The sequence below is a fragment of the Oncorhynchus kisutch genome, linkage group LG10 (assembly GCF_002021735.2).
Source record: "Oncorhynchus kisutch isolate 150728-3 linkage group LG10, Okis_V2, whole genome shotgun sequence".
NCBI lineage: Eukaryota > Metazoa > Chordata > Actinopteri > Salmoniformes > Salmonidae > Oncorhynchus > Oncorhynchus kisutch.
In genome coordinates, this window is record NC_034183.2 from 34,558,286 (window position 1) to 34,570,975 (window position 12,690).

The 12,690-nt window shown below is 42.7% G+C and overlaps 1 protein-coding gene across 11 annotated transcripts in view; it reads left to right on the plus strand.

The window, feature by feature from the left end:
- LOC109898078 (receptor-type tyrosine-protein phosphatase F-like) overlaps positions 1-12,690 on the plus strand; it is a 405,249-nt gene that overhangs the window by 354,033 nt on the left and 38,526 nt on the right. For all 11 annotated transcript variants that reach the window (XM_031833586.1, XM_031833587.1, XM_031833590.1 and 8 more), the window contains 3 exons: positions 2,197-2,453; positions 7,708-7,789; positions 9,335-9,541. In XM_031833586.1, coding sequence (XP_031689446.1) covers positions 2,197-2,453; positions 7,708-7,789; positions 9,335-9,541 — 546 coding nt within the window. The remainder of the gene's footprint in view (positions 1-2,196; positions 2,454-7,707; positions 7,790-9,334; positions 9,542-12,690) is intronic.

Here is a 12,690-nt window from a genome sequence, read left to right on the forward strand (position 1 = left end):
ACTTTGGATGTATGCTGGGGTATTTGTCCATTTTGGAAGACCCATTTGCAACCAAGCTTTAACTTCCTGACTGATATCTTGAGATGTTACTTCAATATATCCACATGATTTTCCCCCCTCATGATGCCATCTATTTTGTGAAGTGCAGCAGTCCCTCCTGTAGCAAAGCACCCCCACAACATGAGGCTGCCACCCCTGTGCTTCATGGTTGGGATGGTGTTCTTCAGCTTGCAAGCTTCCCCCATTTTACTCCAAACACAATAATGGTCATTATGGCCAAACAGTTCTAATTTTGTTTAATCAGACCAGAGAACATTTCTCCAAAAAGAACGATCTTGCAGTTGCAAACCGTAGTCTGGCTTTTGTATGGTGGCTTTGGAGCAGTGGCTTCTTCCTTGCTGAGCGGCCTTTCAGGTTATGTCGATATAGGACTCGTTATACTGTGGATATAGATACTTTGTACCTGTTTCCTCCAGCAGGACAAGGTCCTTCGCTGTTGTTCTGGAATTGATTTGCACTTTTCACACCAAAGTACATTCATCTCTAGGAGATAGAACACGTCTCCTTGCTGAGTGGTATGACGACTGAATGGTCCCGTGTGGTCCCATGGTGTTTATACTTGCATACTATTGTTTGTACAGATGAACGTGGTACCTTCAGGCATTTGGAAATTGCTCCCAAGGATGAACCAGACTTGTGGAGGTCTACAATTCTTTTTCTGAGGTCTTGGCTGATTTCTTTTTATTGTCCCATGATGTCAAGCAGAGGCACTGAGTTTGAAGGTAGGCCTTGAAATACATCCACAGGTACACCTCCAATTGACTCAAATGATGTCAATTAGCCTATCAGAAGCTTCTAAAGCCATTACATAATTTTCTGGAATTTTCCAAACTGTTTAAAGGCACAGTCAACTTAGTGTACGTAAACTTCTGACCAACTGGAATTGTGATACAGTGAATTATACATAAAATAATCTGTCTGTAAACAATTGTTGGAAAAATTACTTGTGTCATGCACAAAGTAGATGTCCGAACCGACTTGCCAAAACTATAGTTTGTTAAAAGGACATCTTTGGAGTGGTTGAAAAACGAGTTTGAATGATTCCAACCTAAGTGTATGTAAACTTCCGACTTCAACTACACACATATATATATATATATATATATATATATATATATATATGTATATATATATTCAGTCAATAAAAAAACAAATGCCATTTAAGATGAATGTATTAAAACTCTAATCTCAACTGGTTATATTATATCGTGGATCATACTCTTCAAAAAGGGTGTAACCTCAGCCGCATGTCGCTTTCTTTACGAAGCCTACTGCTGTGCAATGGCATAGCATTGTTTTGTACATTTAGCAGACAAGATGCACTTATTTCCCTAGCACTTATCACAGTCAAGACACCTATTTTATAATAAAATATAACAGAATATTGCGAAGTGATTCGCATCTCACGTCCGCAACAGTTTTTCTTTTCAAAGAGTGATCATTTGAAACAAGGCTCAATTCGGTAAGTTGAAAGGCACATTTTTCAGGTTCCAAATCAAAATCTGTGTTCTTATCAATATGGTTTATTATGCCTGAGGGGAGGACAGCTCACAATAATGGCTGGAATGTAACGCATGTAATGGCATTAAACCATGTGTTTGATACCATTCCACTGATTCAGGTCCATCCATTACCACAAGCCTGTCCTCCCCAATTAAGGTGCCACCAACCTCCTGTGACATGTACAAATGGAACACTAGGGTCAAAGCAAATGAACATTGTCTTCAAGACAACATTTTGACCAAATAGTTTTACAGTATTTGAAAAAAGAAGAAGAAGAAGTGTTGATGTCAGTTCATGTACTTGAGTAAATGATTTACTCCTGCTCATCCCTACCCCACGTGAGCAGGGACCCAAAGAAAATTAACTGTTGGTATTGAATCAAATATAAAATATATTTAGGTTTTATTAACACTTTTTTGGTTACTACATGATTCCATATGCGTTATTTCATAGTTTTGATGTCTTCACTATTATTCCACAATGTAGAAAACAGTCAAATAAAGACAAACCCCGGAATGAGTAGCGGTGTACAAACATTTGACCGGTACTGTATGTGTGTTTGTGTTTGTGTGTGTGTTTGTGTATGTGTGTGTGTGTATATAACTAAGCACTCCTCCCTGTGTCTCTATCTAGATACTGTATAACCAGCAGAGTGTGGAGGTGCAGGGGAACCTGAAGAGGAAGCTGATCACGAGGCTGCAGCCAGACACAGACTACAGCTTTGTGTTGATGTCTAGAGGGAACAGTGCTGGGGGTCTACAGCAGCAGGTCTCCATCAGGACCGCCCCGGACCTGCTCAAGACCAAACCCATCCAATACCAACACGACCCAGAGGAGGGGGGCAAGCTCACCATCACCCTGCCCAAAGTCCCCACCACCGCCCCTGTCAGGTCTGTCCCATAAACACTGTGGCTGTTACTGTCACTACCACCATCACTCTCACTGCTAAAACTAGGGCTATAACCAACTTCCATCCTGTTCAATGCTGATGTGTCTGCATTGTGGCATGGTTATAAATCTGTTACTCCTGCTGTGTCCCTATACCTCTTACTGGGGACCTTGGGGCGATTGTTCCTTAGTCAGGGATCTCTATCTGAGCCCACTGTATACAAGATGGATATCTAAATCCCTATACCTATTAGTAATGTCTATTATTGCCACTACTTGTATTATCCATCCTGTGCTTTCTTATCCATCCTGTGCTTACTATAGTTGTAAGCGACAAGTCAACATGAATCCTCCAACACCAACTGTCCCAACTATGTCCTTAAGAAGATAGGGGGCGGCAGGTAGCCTAGTTGTTAGAGCGTTGGGCTAGTAACCAAAAGGTTGCTAGAATCTCCGAGCTGACAAGGTACAAATCTGTCGTTCTGCCCCTGAACAAGGCAGTTACCCCACTGTTCCTAGGCCGTGTGGTGGTTCATTTCTTTACTATCAAATGAGGAGTGACAGACTTATCACACAAGTCAGAGTTATGCATAAACTAAATTTTTAATAGTGAGAGCTTTGCAATAGCAATGGCTGGTCAGCCCATCACCATCTCTGATGATCCGTTGAGAGCACCGAGACAAAAGTACAAAGGTCTTTTCTAGCCACGGTACACTCCCTTTCAACCTACATGACGAACAACAGATATATAGAATGGGTCACAAGGTAAAGATTTGTATGAAAGATACCTATAATACATAGCAGACAGTATCTGCTGTGTCAACGGTTTTCGTTTTATAGACCAGTGTCTGGTCCTCCGACTCCAAACGGGAACCATCTCTCCCTGGTACGGTATAGAACAGATACATTAACTCTTGCTCTGGAATGCTCTTTATGTTTTATCACCCAAAAGACATGGTAAATCTCCTGTCAGTGTTATCTCCCAGAGGCCCATCCTCAGTAGAACACACACACACACACACACACACACACACACAATAGTTAAGAATACTCTATTCTGTTGAAATAAAACAACCATTTGATGCAATTAAAGTATTATAGCATAATCTTGTAATTTTGCCACCATAGCCGTCATTGAAAATAAGAATTTGTTCTTAACTGACTTGCCTAGTTAAATAAAGGTTTAACAAAAAGAAGAACAGGAGAGGATAGAGAATGAGAATGGTTAGAGGATAAAGAATGAGTTGTCAAGTGTTGCTACTGTATGTTGTCTGGGTGCTACTTCATCTGTTCATCTATTTGGCTGGAGGCCAGAGCTATACTGTTAAAAGTAACACCCAGCACTTAAAGGAGTTGAGAGAGGATTTGGACAGAGAGAAGATGACGCACAACAGAGGCTAAAGAGGCTGAGCTCGCTGTAATTTAGGTCCAGAAGGCCTTCCTCACCAGACACACAGAAAAAAAAACATGGCTTTCCATGCTAATGCTAAATCAATATCCTCAGATGAGCACGAGGATGATGAAGGATTTATGGAGGATGAGGATCTGCACACACGCATACACACAAGCTGTGTCCTCCAGGGCCACCTGGTTGGAGAACAACTCCAGTGCCTGTATATACGTCCCGCTATTCTACACACCAACATGAATAAATACTATAGTATTCTACACTACGGCATAAATACTATAGTGAATTTGTAGTGTAGTGTTTTTGCAGACTTTACTGTAGTATTAACTATAGTGTTTTTGACTACATTACTGCAGTATTTACTATAGTGTTTCTTCTTCAAGAAACCTACTGGAGAAATACTAAGATCACATTTTCAATAACTGGTCAGTCTGAACAGATAGTTCAAAGTTTATGCTATTTTCTATACCTGGCATTTAGGTTTTTCACTTATGGGTGGCTCAAATTGCAATATGGTGAAGGGAATGGGCAGGGTATATGCATATTGAATACTGTAGTATTTACTAGTTACTGTTTTTTGCAGACTATACTGTAGTAATGTGCTACAGTGTTCTTTTGTGAATAATACTGTAGTATTCACTATAGTATTCTACAGGATACTACAACATTCTACAGTACTACACACGATCGAGGGAAAATACAGTGTGTAATATTTGTATTCTACAGTATATTACATTTGACTACTTAATTCTATAGGAAGTACTGTAGTATTCTATAGTCAACTGTAGTATTTCTTTGTGTGAGCAGTTCATAACCACCTTGGTATTTTCACATTTATTTTCAGTGGTATAGCAGTAGAGAGAGCACTATTAGGGATAAGTCTGGCTTTGTCCCAGGCCAGCCTGCTGTCCTGCAATCATTACTAGTAAAAACCTTAAAAAATAGGCTTTATCTAAAAAAACTGTGCTAGTAAGACACATTTAAAACTGGCGCTATAGGGGAGGGCTGCCGCTTTATCGGCTCTTAACCAACCATGCTATTTTGTTAGTTTTTTGCTTTGTTCATAACTTGTTTTGTACATAAATGTTGCTGCTACCATCTCTTATGACCGAAAAGAGCTTCTGGACATCAGACCTGGGATTACTCACCTCAAATTGGACGAAGAGTTCTTCTTCAATGAGTCGGACGGGAGGGATATACTACTACAGACACCCGACCAGGTCCAGATCCACGTGATTCGCTGGAAAAGGAAACTGAGTTTTCGCAGGAAGAGATCAGGGTGCCTTGTGAGGATCAATTCACTTGGACAAAAGGAACACCTATGTGAGAATGCTATTCATTGACTACAGCTCAGCGTTCAACACCATAGTGCCCTCAAAGCTCATCACTAAGCTAAGGACCCTGGGACTAAACACCTCCCTCTTCAACTGGATCCTGGACTTCCTGACGGGCCGCCCCCCGGTGGTGAGGGTAGGTAACAACACATCCGCATCTCTGATCCTCAACACGGAGGCCCCGCAAGGGTGCGTGTTCAGTCCCCTCCTGTACTCCCTGTTCACTCCCTGCAAGGCCAGGCACGACTCCAACACCATTATTAAGTTTGCTGATGGCACAACATGGTAGGCCTGATCACCGACAACGATGAGACAGCCCGTAGGGAGGACGAAAGAGACCTGACCGTGTGGTGCATGGACAACAACCTCTCCCTCAACGTGATCAAGACAAAGGAAAAGGAGGACCGAACACGCCCCCATTCTCATCGATGGGGCTTTAGTGGAGCAGGTTGAGAGCTTTAAGTTCCTTGGCGTCCACATCATCAACACACTAACATGGTGCAAGCACACCAAGACAGTCGTGAAGAGGGCACAACTAAACCTATTCCCCCTCAGGAGACTGAAAAGACTTGGCATTGGTCCTCAGATCCTCAAAGGTTTCTACAGCTGCACCAAGGAAAGCATCACTGCCTGGTATAGCAACCGTTCGGCCTCCGACCGCAAGGCACTACAGAGGGTAATGCGAACGGCCCAGTACATCACTGGGGCCAAGCTTCCTGCCATCCAGGACCTCTATACCAGGCAGTGTCAGAGGAAGGCCCTAAAAAGTTTTCAAAGACTAGCCACCCTAGTCATAGACTCGTCTCTCTGCTACCGCACGGCAATCGGTACCGGAGAGCCTAGTCTAGATCCAAGAGGCTTCTAAACAGCTTCTACCCCCAAGCCATACGACTTGTTAACAGCTAATCAGAAGGCTACCCAGACTATTTGCATTACTATCTTCTATGCTGCTGCTACTCTCTGTTTTTATCTATGCATACATAGTCACTTTAATAACCCTACCTACATGTACATATTACCTCAATTACCTTGAAACTGGTGCCCCTGCACATTGACTCTGTACCGGTACCCTCTGTACTGCTTTTTAATTATTTGTTATTCTTATCTCTTACTCTTTCTTTGTGGTATTTTCTTAACTATATTGTTGGTTAAGGTCTTGTAAGTAAGCATTTCATTGTAAGGTCTACACCTGTTGTATTCGGCACATGTGACAAATAACATTTGATTGGATTGATTGAATTTACTGTAGCTCTATGCTACTCTCCCATTAGAGCAGAAAGCAATTTCTTCAAGAGTTCACTTCAAATGTTAACTAATAAAAAATCAGGGGCCCAATGCAGAAACTGCAATTTCAGAAAAGGTACTTTTTTTTACCCCTACTACTCAGGCAGACTTGTGAATTACTTGGACTCAAGTGTTTGTTTCTAAAAAGAAACTGTGAACATCTAAGCCGTAATAAGCAGCGCCAGCATGAGTGAGAAAAAAAACTAAAAAACGAATTTAGCAATACAATCAGTATCTTAATGCCCTGGCCAGACCTTTTCATCACACTCTGGATTAGAGCCAGACACACACACACACACACACACACACACACACACACACACACACACACACACACACACACACACACACACACACACACACACACACACACACACACACACACACACACACACACACACACAAGAGCCAGAGTAAACATCCGAGCCAAAGCCAAACTTATCCTACTATTCCTCTGGTGACAGAAGTTAACTACATAGGTTTAACTGGGCAAAGATGTTGACGCATAAGAGGGGGGAGGTGTGTGTGTGCATAGCATACGTGTGTTCACCTATCAGGGGATTCATTATTTGGTATGAGAAACTACATATCTATGTTCGAGTATGGATGGATTGAGGCCTTAGCAGAGCCTGAATGTTATGACAATAGAGATATCTGAGATATGCTCAGGCTTACCCAAAGGGACAGTGTGTTACACACACATGCATGCACCCATGCACGCACACACACTCATGCTCACTCACTCCATCACACACACACATTGGTTTTTACTATCCAAGTGGGGACCAAAACATCTATTCTCATTCTAAATCTTATTTTCCCTAAACCTAACCTTAACCAAGCTCTAACCTTAACCCCTAACCCCTAGCCCCAAACTCCTCAGCCTAATTCTAACCCTAATTGTAATCCTAACCCTAAACCTAAAATCATTTTTTTTTCCTTTTGGGGACCGGTTGAAATGTCCCCACTATTCAAATGTTCCTTGTTTTACTATCCGATGAAAGGACTTTTGGAACCCAAAAGGATAGTAAAGTTAGACCACACGCACACACGCACACACGCACGCACGCACACAAACACACACACACACACACACACACACACACACACACACACACACACACACACACACACACACACACACACACACACACACACACACACACACACACACACACACGTACACAAACACCCTGGTCGTGCTCAACCTGCCTGTCTCTCTCTCTACAGATATTACTACATAGTGGTGGTTCCTGTCACACCAGCCACACTACACAGGTGGGAGAACCCTGAAGATATGGACTTGGATGAGGTGAGTGCGTGTGTGTGCGTGTGTTAACAGCACCTCCTCTGGGCACAGACCAAAAAAATCCCTTTCTTCCATAGCACCAAGCCCATTAAATATGAAGCATCTTTAAAACACCTCATATATTTTGTCTCTGCCCCCCCCCCCCCCCCCCCCCCTCCAAAAAAAAAGGAACAAGACGGTATCGACAGATCATGCTGTGAATTGCTGATTACAGAATTCTCAGCTTTCACTACACATGTATATTGCCATTTTTGCCTTTAACAGTTTGTCTTTGCTGTGCAGGATGGTGATTTCCATTTTTTTTAAATAAGCTTTTTATTTTTCATTTCAAGTTTTGCTTCTCCTGAGTGTTTGAGGCACTTAAAACACTCCTAAATAGCTGCTCATAGCATTTCTTTGCTTTGTTTTATTAATGTGGACCTTTTGGGCTTCAATACCTTTCTCGTGAGTTTGCTTTCTCTCAATCTACTGTCGTCTGCAGAAAAAGTGCAGCCTCTTGAATATCAAAAAGCATAGAGTGCGTTAAATAAATATGCCTGCATCCAAAGCACCTTTGAGACAGCAAGATCTGCTCTCTCATTGTCAAAGCCTTTTCTTTCTCTGCAATCTAAAACATTGCTATTGCTGCCGTTTTATAGACTAGAGAAACTGTCGGTATGAAATGGGTCGGTTAAAGTCGTGTTGAAGAGCGGAGAAGAGGAACAAGGTTATAGGGGGGTTCACATAAAAATGTAACATGGACTTTCTAGGAGTCAGTAGAACTGTAGAATACTTCAGACATTCTCTTTGAATACACACACACACACACACACACACACACACACACACAGAAACAAACACACACACACACACACACAGGAACAAACACACACATACACACACACAGGAACAAACACACACACACAGGAACAAACACACACACACACACACACAGGAACAAACACACACACACACACAGGAACAAACACACACACACAGGAACAAACACACACACACACACACACACAGGAACAAACACACACACACACACACACACACACACACAGGAACAAACACACACACACACACACGCACACACACAGGAGCAAACACACACACACAGGAACACACTCCTGAGACTGTCTAATAAAGCTCTGACCTCTCACCACAGCTGTAGGTCAGAAAGAGGTGCGAGTGGTGAGAGAGACAAGAGAGGAGCAGCTCACTGTGGATAAGTGTGAAACCTGGCTGCAGGACCAAGATGTTATAAAACTTGAATGAATCTATGCATCATTTGCAGTGTACGATTTTAACCCACCTGTGAGCCTAGAAGCACAATTGATTGTGGCTTATGGGCGCAGTTTATGAACACATGTTTATTTGATGTGAACAGTATGTGTGTTCTATATTACTGACTATATAGTTGCTACAGAATAAAAACAAAGATTGGCAGGAGATTGTGTATCTTTGAGTCTTCGCTCCAATTGGCACCCTATTTCCGACATAGTGCACATACAGAATGGCGCTATTTGGGGTGCAGATAAGTATTTCTCTCTGATGTCATGTCAGCTCCTGGAGGCTAGTTCTGACCAGAGCCTGAAGAGGAGACAGACCCAAGAGTTCCTCAGACCCTACATCGCTGCCAAGATGGATGCTCTCCCAGACACCTTCCCTCTAGGAGACGAGAAGAAGTACAACGGCTTCTACAACAAGCCTCTACCGGGCCAGCAGCAGTACCTCTGTTTCGTACTGGCTGCCCTCAAAGGCCACGAATCTGTAAGTGAAACAACCACTTCTCCGTATCTATAGATAGTGTAGTCCCGTCACAAACACAACTTCCATACGGTATCACCATCCCTGAGATACATGAACATCCAATGTAGAATCAAACTTAAAAGACTAGTACTGTTAATACAACAGTAAGGATGTGTCATATACTGTAAATGCCCCTTGAGTCTGCCATGCATATTCTAGCACAGGGCAGCCTGCCAATTATTTGATTTTAGCACAATCAGTTGTTTTTGTTGTTGTGATACTCCTCGCGTCTCTCAGTGACACAGCTGGGTAACAGGTGAGCCAAGACTTCCGCTGGTGTCGCCATGCCACACGCTGCACGAAGCAGCAGCACTGTGTGACTCACGTCTGTGTAGTGAGTCACAGTTACGTGTCACAGAGAAACTATGAGCCCGCGTCACAGTCAGAGTTCACTCAGTGTGGCCGTCATTGGTTTCCTCTTTGGAAGATGCACTCACTGGTGGCCTTGGCCTTCACTGCAGAAGTTCAGACAGCTCCTCAGCCTCAGAACACATCTCCCCTATCTATTTACTGTACATACAGTGCATTTGGAAACTATTCAGACCCCTTGAATTTTTCCACGTTTGTGTTTTTTTCTCATCAATCTACACACAATACCCCATAATGACAAAGCAAAAAAAAATTGCAAAAATTTTTTTGCAAAAAAAAATGCTTGCAAAAAATACAATTATGAAATATCACCTACAGAAGTATTCAGACCCTTTACTCAGTACTTTGTTGAAGCACCTTTGGCAGCGTTTACAGCCTCGAGTCTTCTTGAGTATGACTCTTCAAGCTTGGCACACCTGTATTTGGGGAGTTTCTCCCATTCTTCTCTGTAGAGCCTCTCAAGCGCTGTCAGATTGAATGGGGAGTGTCGCTGCACAGCTGCCTTTCTAAATCATGTCCAATCGATTGAATTTACCACAGGTAGACTCCAATTAAGTTGTAGGAACATCTGAAGGATGATCCATGGAAACAGGATGCAACTGAGCCCAATTTCAAAATAAAAAAACAAACTGTTTTCGCTTTGTCATTATGGGGTATTGTGTGTGGATTGATGAGGAACAAAAATGTATGTAATCAATTTTCGAATAAGAATGTAACGTAACAAAATGTGGAAAACGTCAAGGGGTCCGAATACTTTCTGAATGCACTGTATACTGCATGAGGAAATGATGGCATGGTTGATAAAAAAATTTTTTAAAACATAAATCGATTTTTACAACCATTGGACCACCAACTCTCGACAGTGCCAGCCCATTGCTATGCCTTTCTCCATCTTCTGGGAAGCAATACATTGTGGAGAGAAAGGAGAGTTGTGCATTGTGTTTTTGTTCAGCTAGAACGTGGTTATTTCTCTTTAACAGAGTGAGAGACAGACACATAACAGATCTGTGACCCAGTAAAGTGAATTATTATTGAATCTAAGTCATGCCTGGCCAGATAAAATAGCAGGCTAATCACGTTCATGGGAAAACAGGGAAGTGAGCTCAGCTTTATAGTTATGGCAGGGTTGATGGCAGGATGGAGGAAGGAGGAGGAGAGAGGAGGAGGAGGGAGGCGGGAGACTGGAGCAAAAGGGCACTGCAGCTTTATGTGGCTCCCTTGGCTGGTAAATATGCCTGGAAGTGTGAAATTGGATAAAAGAAACAAGCCATATAAACAGTGTGATCACTTACAGCAGGGAAGAGAGGGAGAGAGGGAGGAGGGGAGGGAGCATTAGAGAGAAAGGGTGTCAGTTTCATCTGAGGGGACTGGAGAGAACCGAATGAGAGTGATGGAGGGGTGAAAAGAGTGAGGGGTACAGAGAGAGAGATAAGTCTGATGGAGGAATGGAGAGTGGTAGAGGGAGCCTTGGGGAAATAATATACAGTACTAAGAGAAGAGGAATGCAGTAAAGGTTTTATGGATGAGATTTTCTTTTTTTTATGGGGAGATTTTATGGATGAAAAAGAGAGTTGTTTAAATGACACAGAGGGAGGCAGAGAGACAGAGACGCCGTGAAAATAGGGAGATGGACAGAGGCAACTAGAGGAAGAGACAGATTGAAAGAACGAGAGCGAGACAGGACGAAAGAGAGAGACCAAGACACAGACAGAGAGAGGTCGTAGCCTGAGGATTAAGGGAGGGGGGAGTGGGAGGTCCTGGTGCTCTGCCCTCACCTCAGACACACCCAGAGGGGATCGTTGTCAATATGTTCAATAATCATCTTAGTGTTTAATGTTACACTGATCTCCTCTCATTGACAATTACTTTTTAGGACCTATCTGCAAAATTATGATTCTGCGATAAATGGCTTCAAAGTTCCAAACCCTCAATGATTGAATTTAAGGATTTATCAACATGAACTGGGGTATTTAGAGTACTTTATACCGCAGAGCTGGTGAATACTCGTTTCCGATTGGCCAGAAGGGCATTCTAAAATAGCGATCATGACGCAATAAGCGCCTACAGACACAGACCCTACTTGCTACAAAGTAACATCAAGCTCAACCAGCAACCACACAAACCGAAATTGGATACATTATAAACACAGATCCAAAGAGGAAAAATTTAGCTAGCGTTTATTTATTTTTGCAGGGACATGTTTTATTGGAGCATCTGATGTGGTGAGTGATGACCATGACTTTCTTTGGTCCTTACCAATGCAGTCATGACACAAGTGGTGCTCTGTCAATTGTTGTATTTTACCTTGACAGCCTAGGAACAGTGGGTTAACTGCCTGTTCAGGGGCAGAACGACAGACTTGAACCTTGTCAGCTTGGGGATTTGAACTTGCAACCTTTCGGTTGCTAGTCCACCACTCTAACCACTAGGCTACCCTGCCACCCGAATAACAAGGCTGTGTCAACAACTACATTTTGACACAAATGCAGATAGAAACGTATGGTCCCAAGCTCTTGAAAATGTGTCACGTGTTACTTCCAATGTGCTATCGTGAGAATGATTATTGACCTTATTAACCTTTTACTGCAGTGGGCTGAATCAGGGTCACACAGAGTGTGTCTTGGTCGTCTTAAACAGATCTACGCCTCACACACATTTAGGTGACGACTAAACCGAAAAGCAGACGTGGTTCTTCCATTGGAACTTGGTGGTGCTTTTAGATGGTTGAAAGCACAGTGATT